Source organism: Oncorhynchus mykiss, chromosome 7 (assembly GCF_013265735.2).
Source record: "Oncorhynchus mykiss isolate Arlee chromosome 7, USDA_OmykA_1.1, whole genome shotgun sequence".
NCBI classification, from domain to species: domain Eukaryota; kingdom Metazoa; phylum Chordata; class Actinopteri; order Salmoniformes; family Salmonidae; genus Oncorhynchus; species Oncorhynchus mykiss.
This window is the reverse complement of record NC_048571.1, coordinates 48194869-48214886: the sequence shown is the minus strand read 5'-3', so window position 1 is coordinate 48214886 and position 20018 is coordinate 48194869. Positions and strand designations below refer to the sequence as shown.

The 20018-nt window shown below is 41.3% G+C and overlaps 1 protein-coding gene across 4 annotated transcripts; it reads right to left on the bottom strand.

Moving 5' to 3' along the window:
- Positions 1 to 340: 340 nt before the first annotated feature.
- LOC110510677 (opioid growth factor receptor-like) lies at positions 341 to 18104 on the bottom strand. 4 transcript variants are annotated; one of them, XM_036983416.1, is made up of 8 exons: positions 18063 to 18104; positions 16728 to 16766; positions 16519 to 16573; positions 16357 to 16435; positions 16217 to 16283; positions 15923 to 16071; positions 15431 to 15755; positions 341 to 970 (listed from the first exon to the last, which is right to left on the bottom strand). In XM_036983416.1, exons 1-8 carry the CDS (start codon positions 18087 to 18089, stop codon positions 677 to 679), a joined length of 1035 nt encoding a protein of 344 aa, XP_036839311.1. In that variant the 5' UTR covers positions 18090 to 18104; the 3' UTR covers positions 341 to 676. The 4 variants fall into 4 exon arrangements, with proteins under 4 accessions (XP_036839311.1, XP_036839310.1, XP_036839308.1 ...); XM_036983415.1 differs by lacking the exon at positions 18063 to 18104 and adding an exon at positions 16911 to 17065; XM_036983413.1 differs by lacking the exons at positions 15431 to 15755; positions 15923 to 16071; positions 16217 to 16283; ... (2 more) ...; positions 16728 to 16766; positions 18063 to 18104 and adding exons at positions 1463 to 1611; positions 1757 to 1823; positions 1897 to 1975; ... (2 more) ...; positions 2451 to 2516; positions 4689 to 5348 and having other exon boundaries at positions 341 to 1295.
- Between the last annotated feature and the right edge of the window lie 1914 nt (positions 18105 to 20018).

The following is a 20018-nucleotide window of genomic DNA, read 5'->3' as shown; positions in this document are numbered from 1 at the left end:
CATTAGGCACCCCTGGTGGTACATGGTTAGGCACTAAATATATTTTAAGCAGTAGAAAGTATTTTGAAATACCTTCTGAGGCAAGCATAGTCATTCAAAGCTGAACATTTACCCAAAACTCCATATAACAAATTCCCCAAACTAAAAATATGCTATTACAAAATAAACCACTAACATAATCGTTGCGGGTTTGAAAACCGTAATCAATATAACATTTGTGTTGTTTTGAAAAGTGTGGTTAACATCCCACTGATATTATACATGTGATCAGAAATCAGATATAATAAATTGATTCACTAACATTTGTTCATATAAATGGAAATGATTAGAATACATGGCATACATAATGTTCCTTTATTAGTGCATGACATGGTTGAATACTCTAATCAATCGTCACTTTTACGTCAAACACTGAATATTTCCTTTTGGCATCTTCTCTTCATTTTCCTTTGCTGGGCTCAGCAGTACCTCTTCGGTAGGTTTCTTATTCAATTAACTATCACGGGATGTGCTAATATGGCCCTCTGAAACGTCAGTGCATGGTTCGCTCCCTTATTCTCCCCATCACCATCATTTTCATCTTTGCTGTCTGTTTTCCTCTAAATCTCCCCTGTCCCTCTCTGGTTGCTCATCTGTACTCTCATGACCATTGGTGTTAGTCATTCCCTCTGAAACATCATTGATCTGCTCCCTTATTTTTTCTTTCATCATGATCAGCGTTAGTCGTTCCCTCTGAAATGTTGATACGTTTGGGAAGTTCATGCTCTGTTGGCTTATCTGCAGCTCTCTTTCTCCAATTATCAGTATTTCCCTCTGGATGGCCACTGCTAGTTTGATAATCTGATTGCTTCAGAGAATCGATGGTGGGGTGTTGACTAGTGTTGGGGGTAGTTATAGAGCTACCTCTATCAGAAGCTTCATAACTGGATTGCGCAGTATCGATTTGCCGATAACTGGCAGTGTTGTCAATGTCATCCTGTTTCAGATCAATTGGGTTATTATCATCTGGGAATGTCTCTCCCCTGAATATACTCTGGATTGTCTTGGGGCACCACACAAACTCATGTTTGGGCTCATAGTGTGCGTAGGCATACTTAACTAAATTCCTGCGCTCTTGCTTATCAATGACAGCGAAGATGAAGTAGTTCAGGGCACTTTCCTTCACATTGTACAGCTTGTCTTTGACAAGAGTCTGCTCTAGGAAGAAGCGGACCAGTGGGGCCTGGTAGTGGGGGAACCCCAGAGTGCCCAGGCACTTCAAGATGCGGGTGATGCGCAGGTTGTTGTGTGTGTTTCTGCCATGAACAAAAACACAAGAACAACAAACATACAAGGGTACTGTTAACCTCAAAAGCACTGTTATTCTCAGAAGGTTAATTTGAAAGCTGAAATCTTAGCTATTATGTATTGCAATCACTATAAAATAATAACAGTTAAATGACCAAAGGAAGAAATTTCTAACGTTTCCAGGTTGTCAAATCTCTCACGCCAGTTGTTCGCCCGTTTCACTTCCCCTGTTATGTCATTTGACAGCTCTATGCCGTAGAAGTCCAGCATGAGCTTGTAGGATGCAACCAGCCTCTGCTTTGCTGTGCCATCTTCAAGGAAAGCCTGAGGAGGAAGCGGATTGTCATTCAGAACGATTATGAACACATTTCCATTTGTCTCTAAGCCCCCAGTCAATAGATAATGTAATGACATGTAAATGCAGTATGCAGAGAACACTTTCCTTGCTCAAAGAAACTACTAGAAGTACCTCAATTTCCTTCTTGGTGAGTTCCTTGGCTTGATAATTCATTCCTGGTTCTTGAAGTGGGAACAACCTAAATAAAATGTTTGTTGTGTATTAAACAAATATTTTACACAAGTTAACTTAGACATGTAAAGGAAACTGACCATTGGATGTATGAGTGAACTTCTTCCAGTTTTGAATATTTCCTGTGCCATTTATTGTGAAAGTCCTCAATGAAGACACCTAATCAGAGCAAAGTTTACAGTTAAACGTGTCCATGTCTTGTCAAATTGAAACGGCGCTGAAAGAAACAGTAAATAGTTTACCATCAGGGGAGGAGGGTATTTGTCCACGGTAGAACTGTAAATTAGGCATTTCATCCTGGGGGGGAAAGTAATGCAAATTCAGAAATGAGGATATTTCAGAGAGCTGTTTTAAAACAGTACAATAATCTCAGAGGAATTGGCCAGTAAAATTACGACTCAAATCATCCCGCCTTTCCATGTACTACATAAAGAGATGAGTACTTGCTTACTTGTTGTTGCCCGCCAAAGTACAAATTTGATTCTTGCCCCTGTGGAAACAAGAACAAAGGTCTAAAGACTATGTACAAACTATTGACTGATTGATAGTCAGCAGCAGCAACATACTATGATTGAGGTGGATATATTTTATAGCATAAAGTGTGTAAGATTGTGTGAAGAGAATAATGACTTACTGGATAATCATGCCTGTACTTCTGCATGTCCCTTGCTGCACTTCTGAATCTGTTAAACTTGTTTGACTGAAAACACATTCACTCCATGAGTTCACAAAATGGCAGATACTGGAAACACCTGACCAATACTGATATGCCCACGTGTCTGAGCTATATAAAGTAAAACAAACTTGGAGGGAAACTTTTACTAGCTGCAAAGGCCGGCTTGTATTCTACTTGGCTACTGACGGGCCTAGCAGACTTTGAGTCATATCCATTTTATGTATCTGGAAGTTATTAGATCACATAGATGTAATAAAAACATCATTAGACTTAAACCCTTGACTAAAGCTTTGCATGGTGAACAGACGCACCACAAGTCCTCAACTGGCATTAAATAGTACCCGCAAAACCACAGTCTCAATGTCAACAGTGAATCCGGGATGCTGGCCTTCTAGGCAGAGTTGCAAAGACAAAGCCATATCTCAGACTGGCCAATAAAAAGAAAAGTTTAAGATGGGCAAAAAAACACAGATCCTGGACAGAGGAACTCTGCCTAGAAGGCCAGCATGCTGGAGTCGCTTCTTCACTGTTGACATTGACACTGGTGACTTGCGGGTACTATTTAATGAAGCTGCCAGTTGAGGACTTGTGAGGCGTCTGTTTCTCAAACTAGACACTCTAATGTACTTGTCCTCTTGCTCAGTTGTGCACCAGGGCCTCCCACTCCTCTTTCTATTCTGGTTAGAGTCCGTTTGGGCTATTCTGTGAAGGTAGTAGTACACAGCGTTGCACGGGATCTTCAGTTTCTTGGCAACTTCTAGCATGGAATAGCCTTCCTTTCTCAGAACAAGAATAGACTGATGAGCCTGTAATCGAACCCACAAATGCAGATGCTCCAGATACTGAACTAGTCTAAAGAAGGCCCATTTTATTGCTTCTTTAATCAGAGCAACAGCTTTCAGCTGTGCTAACATAATTGCAAAAGGGTTTTCTAATGATCACTTAGCCTTACAAAATGATAAACTTGGATTAGCTAACAACGTGCCATTGGAACACAGATGGTTGCGGATAATGGGCCTCTGTACACCAATGTAGATATTCCATAAAAAATCTGCCGTTTTTAGATACAATAGTCATTTACAACATTAACAACGTCTACACTGTATTTCTGATTAATTTTATGTTATTTTAATGGACAAAAAATATATATTTTCTTTCAAAAACAAGGACATTTCTATGTGACCCCCAAAAATGTGCACGTTATTCTTGAAAAAAAATATTCAAGCCCTGTCATGTTTATCATTGCTAGTCAGTCCTTTTTAAGTCTTGCCATTGATTTTGAAGGCAATTTAATGCACAACTGTAACTAGGCCACTCAGGAACATTCAATGTTACCTTGGGAAGCATTTCCAGTATATTTGGCCTTGGGGTTTTAGGTTATTGTCCTGCTGAAAGATTAATTTGTCTCCCAGTTTCTGTTGGAAAGCAGACTGAACCAGGTTTTCCTCTAGGATTTTGTCTGTGGATAGCTCTATTCCGTTTCATCCTAAAACTCCCTAGTCCTAGCCGATGACAAGCATACCCATAACATGATGCAGCCACCACCATGGTTGAAAATATGAAGAGTGGTACTCGGTGATGTGTTTTGTTGGATTTGCCCCAAACACAAAGCTTTGTATTCAGAACTTAAAGTTAATTTCTCTGGCACATTTTTTTTTCAGTTGTACTTTAGTCCCTTATTGCAAACAGGATGCATATTTTGTAATATTTTTATGTACAAGCTTCCTTCTTTTCACTCTGTCATTTACTTTCATTTTTTGGAGTAACTACAATGTTGTTGATCCATAATCCATTGATCCATAATTCCACTTTGACATTATGGGGGTATTGTGTGTAGGTCAGTGACACAAAATCTAAATGTAATCTATTTTAACTTCAGGCTGTAACCCAACAAAATGTGGAAAAAGTTAAGGGGTGTGAATACTTTCTGCAGGCACTGTATGAGAGAGCACATGTATGAGCCATTGAAGCAAGCATTTTATATAATACATATCTATCTGAAAATTCTGAAAGATTGAGTTATAGATTGGGGAATTTTGTTTTAAATTGAAATGTTTTGGGGGGAAATTAAACATGCCAGTTGTATTTTATGGTGCCAATAAGAGACGTTTGATGATGAGCTACAGTATTCTGAAACTCATCTACCGAGAGACCTCACCAAAAACATTATCAGGGCCCAAGGGCCTGCATACGTACATGTTTGGTCCTTCTTTCACTTGTTTCTTCGCTTGGATGATCCTCCCATGTCGAGTCGTACATGCAGGAGTATTCATCGGTGTCTTCAATATAAAATGACCTGAGAACCGGAACCTCCACTTTTCCACTGGGAAAGGATTCAGGCTCCACTACTACACTTACTTGAGAGTCTTGACTCTCCACTTCATCTCTGGGAAGGGAATTCGGACTAGGATCATTTGGCATGATAAATCTCCAGATGCGTTCCAGCCAAGGCCAACAAGTTGGTATGAGCGACTTCCAGCGCAGGCCCATGTAGGCGAGAACTGGAACCAGTAATAAAGTGCGTTTGTGCCTAAACCGTTCAATCCCGGGAAACATCCTAGACATGTGTCGTCTCAATTTAGTAGACGATTTCAGCGCTGCTCGCAGACCTGTTCCAATTATCATTCGAAGCCCACTAACTCCGGAGCGGCGCACAAGATAATGATGTAGGACTCCGCCGTAGCCTATACAAAATGTTCCAAGGTAACAAATATTCGTTTTATCACTAACTAAATGACGAGAGCCACCACGATATCTTGCATTCGGATTCGAATAATATGTTCATAATTTCACTTTCGTTTCTTCCTGTCACTATGTTCTATACTCAACGTAAATCGAAACACTGGCGAGACTTCCGGGAACGCTTGCGAAACAGACCAAGCAGACCGGGATTTGAATGAGAAGTCAATGAGAGAATCGAAAAATTCTTCCTTAGTAGTTCATTTTCTCGAAATCTAAAGGCATAATCTAGATTTGAGTTCATGGGTCCGTATAATTTTTGTCCAATTAATATTTCCTATCGGATGACAAGATAAAAAACGAATAAAAAATGTAATTGCTCGTTTATTTGATTTGAATCAGAAATCAAACAACGCATAAACGGTTTTGTTTTTTGTTTTTATTGTCTAAAGGAAATATAAAAAAACGAGAAAATAAATAATTATTTGATTATTTATATGTTGTGTTTTTAAATTAACGGTTCTGGTTCGACCCCTGCACCATACGTTTTGGTCAATGAATAGTCGTGGTTTCTTGACAACACAGAAAATGATGAATGAGTCTTTCTTCATGTTTTTGATATGCATATGTAATCGAATAAACAATTAAACGTTATATATATTTGTTTAATGTATCATTCCAATGATTTGATGATTGACAGTCAACTGTAGTGGGTCATGTGACATGTCCTGAGTCTAAGTTTTTTCATTGTTCCGCTCTAATGAGGTACTGATTTAGACCTGGGACACCAGGTGTGTGCAATCAATTATCAGGTAGAACAGAAAACCAGCAGGCCCCGGACCTCGTAGGATAAGAGCTAAGTACCCCTGCTCTATAACATGTCACCGATCACTACAAGATTCAGTGCCTATGAGAATAGACGACATAACCACATAGGCAGTCAGTCTGATGAAATTTGCCTGTCATGACCGATGGAAAACAGTTTTTAGTGTTGCCTATATCAGGATCTGGCCATTTGTGATGAGCCTATAAGGTACACCAATAACAAGGTATTATATTTTTTTAAAGATCTGTCAATTGACCTATAGCATATGACACGTCCTTTGAAACTCGCTGATGCACAACCATGGGTAAAGACCAAGGGCCTGTTTCCCAAAATCATATTTGGTTCATCGTTAGAACCATATGATCCGATGGTTCTTACGATGAACTTCGCCTTAAGATGCTTTTGGAAAATCGAGCACTGGGCTTCGTTTCCCAGAGCCTTCGTATAGTGTTAAAATCACCGTTAGAATCATTTTACGATGTATCTTTAGTAGTCGAGGTGTTTCCCATAACCTTCGTTACTAACGTGGTTCTGAAACCCTTGTACATCTACGACTGATCCAGACCACTCGTAGAGCAGCCAAAGTGCACCGTGAGGCTTATTTTCTGCCTTACCTCACAAGATATAATTCTAAAGCCATTTATAAGAGTTTTGTGTAAAGGGGCATGGTCATAAAACGATACATGTTTTATTTGGGCAATATATAGGATCAAATGTAATATTTTAAAAAATGTAGTTGTAACATCCCAAGCTGAATCTTATCCAGTACAAATTGGGAACACTGGAAACGACAAACCATTGCCAGATGTCAGCGGAACAACCAAAATACAGCAGATGGCTGCTATGCAGCAGATTGTTGCTCTGCGTTTACGCAGTGGGGAGTTTTCTCCAAGTCCCTGGGGATGGACACATCCTCAGATAAAAAAATATAAAAAATAAAACATGTGGGCTGTAAAGGTTCAGTTAGGCTACTGTATATAGCTGTGGGCTAAAACCAAACTATCTGAGACATATTTATTTAATTATTAATTTATTTGTCCGAGACACTGCGCAACAGAAACAAAGGCTAAGTCTCAGCTGACTGAGAAAACATGTTGCAACAGATTTAGCTAATAGCTCATTTCCATGTGTAACCCCTAAAACATCAAGGCACGGGGTGACATCTAGACATGGAATCATTATATACAAAACAGAAACCCATCATACAGTTAAACAAAACAAAAAACAGATAAGGACGTTGTGATGCAGTGTGCAAATCAAATCAACATGACATGACAAATGGCAGGTTTGGAGATTATGGTGTTATTTTCGTTAATAAAACCGAGTCTGCGAAATATATAGGCCTAGACTGCGTTTAACGTGAAATGTGGTCTATTAAAGGCTCTGCAGTGGCAGAGCAGAGCTGTTGCAAATAAAGTTTTCGAGGAAGTGAGGTTGTGTTTATACTGGATCTCCCGCCCTTACCTACCGTCAACAAATCATGTCAATGGGGAGCTATATGGAGCCCCCGCATTGATACAAAATTTGGGCGGCGCACAGTGATGCCGAACAGAGCTCAATTTGGCCCCTGCGTGCCTCCAGAGGCTCCGCGATTGCGTCACATACTTCCATACTCTGACCACATTTTCAGATCAAGCATAAAATTACTTTTAGTGGTGTTTGATTTTGACGCAGGCTGCATCGATTTCAACACCAGGGAACTGGACAGCTCCCCCAAAGGAATCGTGAAAAAGCAAACATTGCCCAAACAACAACGCTCTTAGCTGACACAGGTTAACTCAACGTGCTTGCTTGGGAAACTATTAAAAAGTTGAATTGTAAATAACGCATCGTCTACGACCATGAAATGCTTAATGCGGTAATCAGCAGTATTGCAACAATAACAAACCCTTGGTTTGGTAAAAAGTCGAGGGATGGGGCTGGAAAAATTATACCATTCTCAAATTCATAGACAGAGCTATGGACGCCAGGACCATCCATGATATAAAAATTGTTTTTGTGACTATATACGTTTGTTCATTTTTTTCGTTTTCTAACGTTGGAGTAAAACAAGCTTATATTTTGGTTTCTGATGGGGTATGACAGTTGAACTAAGCTTATGATATATAAGTTATATTCTTCAAGAATCAATGGGTACATATCTTTAAATTATAAATCCAAAAAATGTATGTAGCAACTACTGATTGCCCCTTGAAGTTACATCGCAACTGCGAAACTAGGCCCCTGATTTATCCGTCGGTCTCTCTTGGACTGTCACCTTCAGTGTTCTCCAGACAGTCCCGCGGAAAATTGCCAATATGGTTTTCAAAGTGTGAGGCAATGACGTAGGCTACGCTATGGTTTACAATGGTTATTTGTCCAATTATGTAGGCTATATGCCGTGGTTCGCCATATAAGATGGATAAAAGTAGCCTATGCCTACAAGTGGATATCGATCAACTTGAAACGCACTTTACTCTGCCTCTCTCTGAGCTGCTATTTCACTGACGACCAGCAACTATTTTCTAGAATTCCTAGCTTCCCGAATTTCCAGCGATTTTACTATTGCCCCTATTCTGGGCGCAGGCCTAGGCCTATATGATCAAATGCGTCGGATAAATTACTTCCCAACGATTTCACAAATTATATTTTTTCAGTAGCCTATTGTGAGGGAAATGGTTAATAGAAATAGGCCTGCCTATAGGCTACTGTGATTGGACAATAGCCCACTATTTGATTACGCTACAAATGAATAGGCCTACGATAGCATATATTTTATAATCGAGGACGGGGTTTATGCAGTATTCCATGGCGTCCGTCTCTATAGCCTACCAGTATTGTCGGCCAATCTGTAGGCCTAGATACTGCATCTGTCTCAAAGGCTACATAATCTCACTCACGCCAAATTGGAACATCGTCCATTTTAGCGGGGCTAGAAACTGTTGTCTACACGGCTGTTGTCACCGGTAGTAGTGGAATACTGAGATTCGACGTGAAGATCCGTGTCTGGGTGTTAGCAGGCAATGCGGAGGCTGGAGGGACAACGAAAAGTCAACAGCCTAACATACAAGTCAACAGCCTAAATAACACACGCTGTATTCGTAGGTAGTTCGAAAATACCATGTCTCAACAGCAGAGCTGGAGAGCTTTGTATCATTTAGCCTTCCGTCTGGGCTCGGAAGAGCGGTCATGTTTCTCCTCCTCGGACAGTATGTGCTTGTATGTTCAGCAGTTAAGCACTGAATGGATGCATCTATAGTATTGCTAATTACAGTTGGCAGTCATTTTGTTTAAACTTGGTCAATTAAACCTACTGTATGGCAATCTTTCTGTCATTTATGGATTGTCTTTCCATTACATCTCAAACAAAAAAAATGTAATGTTCAGAGACTGTAATAAACACCACATAGACTCCGTTTATCTAAACTTTATTAAAATTACATTTCGAAGTCATATTTATGCAAATCATTAGGCTCCCCTGGTGGTACACATAGTTAGGCACTAAAGATATTTTAAATATTTTAAACAGTAGAAAGTATTTTGAAATACCTTTTTAGGCAAGCATTCAAAGCTGAACATTTACCACCAAATCAAAATAACAAATTCCCCAAACTAAAAATATGCTATTACAAAATAAACCAATAACATAATCGTTGCAGGTTTGAAAAAAGTAATCAATAGTATAACATTTGTATTGTTTTGAAACGTGGCTAACAACCCACTGATATACACTGCTCAAAAAAATAAAGGGAACACTTAAACAACACAATGTAACTCCAAGTCAATCACACTTCTGTGAAATCAAACTGTCCACTTAGGAAGCAACACTGATTGACAATAAATTTCACATGCTGTTGTGCAAATGGAATAGACAACAGGTGGAAATTATAGGCAATTAGCAAGACACCCCCAACAAAGGAGTGGTTCTGCAGGTGGGGACCACAGACCACTTCTCAGTTCCTATGCTTCCTGGCTGATGTTTTGGTCACTTTTGAATGCTGGCGGTGCTTTCACTCTAGTGGTAGCATGAGATGGAGTCTACAACCCACACAAGTGGCTCAGGTAGTGCAGCTCATACAGGATGGAACGTCAATGCGAGCTGTGGCAAGGTTTGCTGTGTCTGTCAGCGTAGTGTCCAGAGCATGGAGGCGCTACCAGGAGACATGCCAGTACATCAGGAGACGTGGAGGAGGCCGTAGGAGGGCAACAACCCAGCAGCAGGACCGCTACCTCCGCCTTTGTGCAAGGAGTAGCAGGAGGAGCACTGCCAGAGCACTGCAAAATGACCTCCAGCAGGCCACAAATGTGCATGTGTCTGCTCAAACGGTCAGAAACAGACTCCATGAGGGTGGTATGAGGGCCCGATGTCCACAGGTGGGGGTTGTGCTTACAGCCCAACACCGTGCAGGACGTTTTTCATTTGCCAGAGAACACCAAGATTGGCAAATTCGCCACTGGCGCCCTGTGCTCTTCACAGATAAAAGCAGGTTCACACTGATCACATGTGACAGACGTGACAGTCTGGAGACGCCGTAGAGAATGTTCTGCTGCCTGCAACATCCTCCAGCATGACCGGTTTGGCGGAGGGTCAGTTATGGTGTGGGGTGGCATTTCTTTGGGGGGCAGCACAGCCCTCCATGTGCTCGCCAGAGGTAGCCTGACTGCTATTAGGTACCGAGATGAGATCCTCAGACCCCTTGTGAGACCATATGCTGGTGCGGTTGGCCCTGGGTTCCTCCTAATGCAAGACAATGCTAGACCTCATGTGGCTGGAGTGTGTCAGCAGTTCCTGCAAGAGGAAGGCATTGCTGCTATGGACTGGCCCGCCCGTTCCCCAGACCTGAATCCAATTGAGCACATCTGGGACATCATGTCTCGCTCCATCCACCAACGCCACGTTGCACCACAGACTATCCAGGACTTGGCGGATGCTTTAGTCCAGGTCTGGGAGGAGATCCCTCAGGAGACCATCCGCCACCTCATCAGGAGCATGCCCAGGCGTTGTAGGGAGGTCATACAGTCACGTGGAGGCCACACACACTACTGAGCCTCATTTTGACTTGTTTTAAGGACATGACATCAAAGTTGGATCAGCCTGTATTGTGGTTTTCCACTTTAATTTTGAGTGTGACTCCAAATCCAGACCAGACCAGATTTCCATTGATAATTTTTGTGTGATTTTGTTGTCAGCACATTCAACTATGTAAAGAAAAATGTATTTAATAAGAATATTTCATTCATTCAGATCTAGGATGTGTTTTTTTAGTGTTCCCTTAGTGTTCCCCATTTTTTTGAGCAGTGTATTATACATGTGATCAGAAATCAGATGTAATAAATTGATTAACTTTAAATAGCTTCTATACCCAATCCATAACACTCCTGAACAGCTAATCAAATGGATACCCAGACCACTGCCACTCTCTGCTTTCCTGTCTGTAGCTACCCCACTCTTATGATCATTGGCATTAGTCTTTCCTTTCAAAACAATACCGCTTGGTTCACGATCTGCTCCCTTACCCGCAGCTCCCTTCTTTTTTCTTTCATCATGATCAGCGTTAGTCATTCCCTCTGAAACATTGATACGTTCTGGAAGGTCATGCTCTGTTGGCTTATCTGCAGCTCTTTCTCTGATCATCAGTAATTCTCGTTGAATGATCGTCAGTAATTCTCTCTGAATGATCGTCTGTAATTCTCTCTGAATGTCCACTGCTAGGTCGACAATCTGATTTCTTCGGAGAATCAATGGTGGGGTGCTGACTAGTGTTGGGGGTCGTTATAGAGCTACCTCTATCAGAAGCTCCATAACTGGATTGAGCAGTATCGTTTTGCCTAATTGGTAGATCCTCATGGGATGAATCAGCATTGGTGTTTTGATTCCTTCCACCAGTAGACTTTGTGCCCTGACTTGTCCCTTTGTTTCTCAGAGTGTACCTCGTCGACTGATCAGGCACGTTATCACGAGGTATGGATACATTTTTATTGATTTCGCCTTTATTTAACCAAGTTCTCATTTACAATTGCGACCTGGTCAAGATAAAGCAAAGCAGTTCGACACATACAACAACACAGAGTTACACATGGAGTAAAACAAACATACAGTCAATAATACAGTAGAAAAATAAGTATATACAGTGCCTTACGAAAGTATTCGGCCCCCTTGAACTTTGCGACCTTTTGCCACATTTCAGGCTTCAAACATAAAGATATAAAACTGTATTTTTTTGTGAAGAATCAACAACAAGTGGGACACAATCATGAAGTGGAACGACATTTATTGGATATTTCAAACTTTTTTAACAAATCAAAAACTGAAAAATTGGGCGTGCAAAATTATTCAGCCCCCTTAAGTTAATACTTTGTAGCGCCACCTTTTGCTGCGATTACAGCTGTAAGTCGCTTGGGGTATGTCTCTATCAGTTTTGCACATCGAGAGACTGACATTTTTTCCCATTCCTCCTTGCAAAACAGCTCGAGCTCAGTGAGGTTGGATGGAGAGCATTTGTGAACAGCAGTTTTCAGTTCTTTCCACAGATTCTCGATTGGATTCAGGTCTGGACTTTGACTTGGCCATTCTAACACCTGGATATGTTTATTTTTGAACCATTCCATTGTAGATTTTGCTTTATGTTTTGGATCATTGTCTTGTTGGAAGACAAATCTCCGTCCCAGTCTCAGGTCTTTTGCAGACTCCATCAGGTTTTCTTCCAGAATGGTCCTATATTTGGTTCCATTCATCTTCCCATCAATTTTAACCATCTTCCCTGTCCCTGCTGAAGAAAAGCAGGCCCAAACCATGATGCTGCCACCACCATGTTTGACAGTGGGGATGGTGTGTTCAGCTGTGTTGCTTTTACGCCAAACATAACGTTTTGCATTGTTGCCAAAAAGTTCAATTTTGGTTTCATCTGACCAGAGCACCTTCTTCCACATGTTTGGTGTGTCTCCCAGGTGGCTTGTGGCAAACTTTAAACAACACTTTTTATGGATATCTTTAAGAAATGGCATTCTTCTTGCCACTCTTCCATAAAGGCCAGATTTGTGCAATATACGACTGATTGTTGTCCTATGGACAGAGTCTCCCACCTCAGCTGTAGATCTCTGCAGTTCATCCAGAGTGATCATGGGCCTCTTGGCTGCATCTCTGATCAGTCTTCTCATTGTATGAGCTGAAAGTTTAGAAGGACGGCCAGGTCTTGGTAGATCTGCAGTGGTCTGATACTCCTTACATTTCAATATTATCGCTTGCACAGTGCTCCTTGGGATGTTTAAAGCTTGGGAAATCTTTTTGTATCCAAATCCGGCTTTAAACTTCTTCACAACAGTATCTCGGACCTGCTTGGTGTGTTCCTTGTTCTTCATGATGCTCTCTGCGCTTTTAACGGACCTCTGAGACTATCACAGTGCAGGTGCATTTATACGGAGACTCGATTATACACAGGTGGATTGTATTTATCATCATTAGTAATTTAGGTCAACATTGGATCATTCAGAGATCCTCACTGAACTTCTGGAGAGAGTTTGCTGCACTGAAAGTAAAGGGGCTGAATAATTTTGCACGCCCAATTTTTCAGTTTTTGATTTGTTAAAAAAGTTTGAAATATCCAATAAATGTCGTTCCACTTCATGATTGTGTCCCACTTGTTGTTGATTCTTCACAAAAAAATACAGTTTTATATCTTTATGTTTGAAGCCTGAAATGTGGCAAAAGGTCGCAAAGTTCAAGGGGGCCGAATACTTTCGCAAGGCACTGTATACAATGTCAGCAAATGAGGTGAGATAAGGGAGGTAAAGACAAAAAAAAGGACATGGTGGCGAAGTAAATACAATATAGCAAGTAAAACACTGGAATGGTTGATTTTCAGTGGAAGAATGTGCAAAGTAGAGATAGAAATAATGGTGTGCAAAATGAATAAATAGTTGTTTGGGCTAAATTATAGATGGGCTATGTACAGGTGCAGTAATCTGTGAGCTGGTGCTTAAAGCTAGTGAGGGAGATAAGTGTTTCCAGTTTCAGAGATTTTTGTAGTTCATTCCAGTCATTGGCAGCAGAGAACTGGAAGGAGAGGCGGCCAAAGGAAGAATTGGTTTTGGGGGTGACCAGAGAGATATACCTGCTGGAGAGTGTGCTACAGGTGGGTGCTGCTATGGTGACCAGCGAGCTGAGATAAGGGGGGACTTTACCTAGCAGGGTCTTGTAGATGACCTGGAGCCAGTGGGTTTGGTGACAAGTATGAAGCGAGGAGCCTGCCAACGAGAGCGTACAGGTCGCAGTGGTGGGTAGTAAATGGGGCTTTGGTGACAAAACGGATGGCACTGTGATAGGCTGCATCCAATTTATTGAGTAGGGTATTGGAGGCTATTTTGTAAATGACATCGCCGAAGTCGAGGATCGGTAGGATGGTCAGTTTCACAAGGGTATGTTTGGCAACATGAGTGAAGGATGCTTTGTTGCAAAATAGGAAGCCAATTCTAGATTTAACTTTGGATTGGAGATGTTTGATGTGAGTCTGGAAGGAGAGTTTACAGTCTAACCAGACACCTAGGTATTTGAAGTTGTCCACATATTCTAAGTCAAAGCTGTCCAGAGTAGTGATGTTGGACAGGCGGGCAGGTGCAGGCAGCGATTGGTTGAAGAGCATGCATTTAGTTTTACTTGCATTTAAGAGCAATTGGAGGCCACGGAAGGAGAGTTGTATGGCATTGAAGCTTGCCTGGAGGTTAGTTAACACAGCGTCCAAAGAAGGGCCAGAAGTATACAGAATGGTGTTGTCTGCGTAGAGGTGGATCAGAGACTCACCAGCAGCAAGAACGACATCATTGATGCATACAGAGAAGAGAATCGGTCCAAGAATTTAACCCTGTATTGTTTCTTATCGATGGCGGTTAAGATATCGTTTACGACCTTGAGCGTGGCTGAGGTGCACCCATGACCAGCTCTGAAACCAGATTGCATAGCGGAGAAAGTATGGTGGGATTCGAAATGGTCGGTAATCTGTTTGTTGACTTGGCTTTCGAAGACCTTAGAAAGGCAGGGTAGGATAGATATAGGTCTGTAGGAGTTTGGGTCAAGAGTATCCTCCCCCTTTGAAGAGGGAGATGACAGCAGCTGCTTTCCAATCTTTGGGACCAATCTTAGCCACTGTAACACTACTCTTCCTGTGTTGTGTTCAATCAATCATCGACACGAGCTCCAACTTGTAGCACCAGTCATGGAGCTTTATTCTGATAGAAACAGCACAAAATTGCACATCATGCAATGCACAGCTCACCATCCAACTCTGCCCTCACGCAAGCTGGTTTGGTGCTTGTTCACTACATGTCTCAACCATGCATCGTTTGGCGACCCTAATCACATAACGTCACTAACCTCACCTGCCATTCCACTCCTATCCATTGGCTCATTCTTGTTAACATCGTGAGAGACAGACTGATAGCTGGCAGTGTTGTCGTCAATGTCATCCTGTTTCAGATCAATTGGGTTATTATCATCTGGGAATGTCTCTCCCCTGAATATACTCTGGATTGTCTTGGGGCACCACACAAACTCATGTTTGGGCTCATAGTGTGCGTAGGCATACTTAACTAAATTCCTGCGCTCTTGCTTATCAATGACAGCGAAGATGAAGTAGTTCAGGGCATTTTCCTTCACATTGTACAGCTTGTCTTTGACAAGAGTCTGCTCTAGGAAGAAGCGGACCAGTGGGGCCTGGTAGTGGGGGAACCCCAGAGTGCCCAGGCACTTCAAGATGCGGGTGATGCGCAGGTTGTTGTGTGTGTTTCTGCCATGAACAAAAACACAAGAACAACAAACATACAAGGGTACTGTTAACCTCAAAAGCACTGTTATTCTCAGAAGGTTAATTTGAAAGCTGAAATCTTAGCTATTATGTATTGCAATCACTATAAAATAATAACAGTTAAATGACCAAAGGAAGAAATTTCTAACGTTTCCAGGTTGTCAAATCTCTCACGCCAGTTGTTCGCCCGTTTCACTTCCCCTGTTATGTCATTTGACAGCTCTATGCCGTAGAAGTCCAGCATGAGCTTGTAGGATGCAACCAGCCTCTGCTTTGCTGTGCCATCTTCAAGGAAAGCCTGAGGAGGAAGCGGATTGTCATTCAGAACGATTATGAACACATTTCCATTTGTCTCTAAGCTCCCAGTCAATAGATAATGTAATGACATGTAAATGCAGTATGCAGAGAACACTTTCCTTGCTCAAAGAAACTACTAGAAGTACCTCAATTTCCTTCTTGGTGAGTTCCTTGGCTTGATAATTCATTCCTGGTTCTTGAAGTGGGAACAACCTAAATAAAATGTTTGTTGTGTATTAAACAAATATTTTACACAATTTAACTTAGACATGTAAAGGAAACTGACCATTGGATGTATGAGTGAACTTCTTCCAGTTTTGAATATTTCCTGTGCCATTTATTGTGAAAGTCCTCAATGAAGACACCTAATCAGAGCAAAGTTTACAGTTAAACATGTCCATGTCTTGTCAAATTGAAACGGCGCTGAAAGAAACAGTAAATAGTTTACCATCAGGGGAGGAGGGTATTTGTCCACGGTAGAACTGTAAATTAGGCATTTCATCCTGGGGAGGAAAGTAATGCAAATTCAGAAATGAGGATATTTCAGAGAGCTGTATTAAAACAGTACAATAATCTCAGAGGAATTGGCCAGTACAATTACGACTCAAATCATCCCGCTTTTCCATGTACTACATAAAGAGATGAGTACTTGCTTACTTGTTGTTGCCCGCCAAAGTACAAATTTGATTCTTGCCCCTGTGGAAACAAGAACAAAGGTCTAAAGACTATGTACAAACTATTGACTGATTGATAGTCAGCAGCAGCAACATACTATGATTGAGGTGGATATATTTTATAGCATCAAGTGTGTAAGATTGTGTGAAGAGAATAATGACTTACTGGATAATCATGCCTGTACTTCTGCATGTCCCTTGCTGCACTTCTGAATCTGTTAAACTTGTTTGACTGAAAACACATTCACTCCATGAGTTCACAAAATGGCAGATACTGGAAACACCTGACCAATACTGATACGCCCACGTGTCTGAGCTATATAAAGTAAAACAAACTTGGAGGGGAACTTTTACTAGCTGCAAAGGCCGGCTTGTATTCTACTTGGCTACTGGAAGTTATCCTGGAAGTTATTAGATCACATAGATGTAATAAAAACATCATTAGACTTAAACCCTTGACTAAAGCTTTGCATGGTGAACAGACGCACCACAAGTCCTCAACTGGCATTAAATAGTACCCGCAAAACCACAGTCTCAATGTCAACAGTGAATCCGGGATGCTGGCCTTCTAGGCAGAGTTGCAAAGACAAAGCCATATCTCAGACTGGCCAATAAAAAGAAAAGTTTAAGATGGGCAAAAAAACACAGATCCTGGACAGAGGAACTCTGCCTAGAAGGCCAGCATGCTGGAGTCGCTTCTTCACTGTTGACATTGACACTGGTGACTTGCGGGTACTATTTAATGAAGCTACCAGTTGAGGACTTGTGAGGCGTCTGTTTCTCAATCTAGACACTCTAATGTACTTGTCCTCTTGCTCAGTTGTGCACCAGGGCCTCCCACTCCTCTTTCTATTCTGGTTAGAGTCCGTTTGGGCTATTCTGTGAAGGTAGTAGTACACAGCGTTGCACGGGATCTTCAGTTTCTTGGCAACTTCTAGCATGGAATAGCCTTCCTTTCTCAGGGGGGGGGGGGGGGGGGGGGGGGGGGGGGGAGTAATGCAAATTCAGAAATGAGGATATTTCAGAGAGCTGTTTTAAAACAGTACAATAATCTCAGAGGAATTGGCCAGTAAAATGATGACTCAAATCATCCCGCCTTTCCATGTACTACATAAAGAGATGAGTACTTGCTTACTTTTTGTTGCCCACCAATGTACAAATTTGATTATTTCCCCTGTGGAAACAAGAACAAAGGTCTAAAGACTATGTACAAACTATTGACTGATTGATAGTCAGCAGCAGCAACATACTATGATTGAGGTGGATATATTTTATAGCATAAAGTGTGTAAGATTGTGTGAAGAGAATAATGACTTACTGGATAATCATGCCTGTACATTTGCATATCTCTTGCTGCACTTCTGAACCTGTTAAACCTGTTAAACTTTGTTTGACTGAAAACACATTCACTCCATGAGTTCACAAAATGGCAAATATGTCACGACTTCAACCGAAGTCGGTTCCTCTCCTTGTTTGGCAATGTTCGGCGGTCGGCATCACCGGTCTTCTAGCCATCGTCGATCCACTTTTAATTTTTCATTTGTTTTGTCTTTTTTTCCTACACACCTGGTTTTCATTTCCCTCATTAATTGTTGTGTATTTAACTCTCTGTTCCCCCCATGTCTTGTGTGGAATTGTTTGTTGTAAGTGCTTGTGCACATGTTTACTGGTGCGGGTCGGGTTTTGTACCCATGTTTGTCATTTCTTTATGCCGTTGGTGTTGCTATTAAACTGGCTATTACCTAGTTCTGCGTCTGACTTCCCTGCCACCAGTTATGCACCCCTTACAAAATACTGGAAGCACAATATTGATACGCCCACGTGTCTGAGCCATATAAAGTAAAACAAACTTGGAGGGAAACTTTTACTAGCTGCTTATTAATCATATCCAGTTTAGATGGACGTAATAAAAAAATAATCATTATTAAACCCTTGACTAAAGCTTTATATGGTGAGCGATAGCCTTACAGTACTCAATACAACTACTCATCAATTTGAGACCCAATGTTGTACAAATGCAATAATGGTTCAATAAATATTTAGAAATGAGGTCCCAAAAACCAGTCTCTCAATGTATCAGTACATAAAGTATAAGAACAAAAGCATTTACTTGTTGCGACCAACCGGTGTACTGGTGTATCCGCTCCTGAGGAAATACAACAGTGAGCATGTGGTACAAAGGACAATAGTGATTCATAGGCCTGACATTTCTCTGCAGATCTTGGCATATACAGTGCCTTCAGAAAGTATTCATACCCCTTGACTAATTCCACATTTTGTTGTGTTACAGCCTGAATTCAAAATGGATTACATTTTTTTTAAATCCACCTCTCTACACACAACGACAAAGTGACGACAAAGTAAAAATATGTTTTTAGAAATGTTTGCAAATGTTTTGAAAATGAAATACAGACATATCTAAGTATTCAAATCCCTGAGTCAATTCATGTTAGAATCACCTTTGGCAGCAATTACAGTTGTGTCTTTCTGGGTAAGTAAGAGCTTTGCACACCTGGATTGAACAATATTTGCACAATATTCTTTAAAAATGATTCAAGCGCTGTCATGTTGATCGTTGCTAAACAGACATTTTCAAGTCTTGCCATAGATTTTCCAGATGATTTAAATCAGAACTGTAACTAGTCCACTCAGCAACATTCAATGTCTCAGGAAAATTAAATGTCGTCTTGGTAAGCAACTCCAGTGTATATTTGGCCATGTATTTTAGGTTATTGTCCTGCTGAAAGATTCATTTGCCACCCAGTGTCTGTTGGAAAGCAGACTGAACCATGTTTTTCTGTAGTATTTTGCCTGTGCTGAGCTCTATTCCGTTTCTCATTCTAAAACTCCCTAGTCCTAGCCGATGTCAAGCATACCCATAACATGATGCAACCACCACCGTGCTTGAAAATATGAAGAGTGATGTGTTTAGTACTGCTCTGCTGGAAGGCACCACACTACAGAACGCCAAACAGAATGTCAAGGTAATAGATGGTATATTTCTCATGGGAAAAAATCTGTTGTACCAGTTCACGAAGTCCAATGACTTCACAGTGGAGCAGCTGTTGGTTCCAACCCCGTTTCCCGTTTCGGCGGACAGTGCTGAACCTGGCCCATAGCCACATAGCCACATGATGGGAGGACATTTATGGAGAGAATAAAAACAGGAATGGGTGTTACAATGCTTCTTCTGGCCGGGGGTGTATGCGGATGTGATACGGTATTTCCAAGGGTGTCCTGACTGTCAGAGAACCTCACCCCTTCCTGATTTACG

What these genes read in the sequence shown, in the direction of transcription:
- LOC110510677 (XM_036983413.1), bottom strand. Translation starts at nt 5,117, where the DNA reads ATGATAATTGGAACAGGTCTGCGAGCAGCGCTGAAATCGTCTACTAAA. An exon ending in GTTCACTCATACATCCAATG is followed by an intron (nt 1,824 to 1,896) that starts GTCAGTTTCCTT and finishes CATTTTATTTAG; the next exon opens with GTTGTTCCCACTTCAAGAAC. An exon ending in TCACCAAGAAGGAAATTGAG is followed by an intron (nt 1,612 to 1,756) that starts GTACTTCTAGTA and finishes CTTCCTCCTCAG; the next exon opens with GCTTTCCTTGAAGATGGCAC.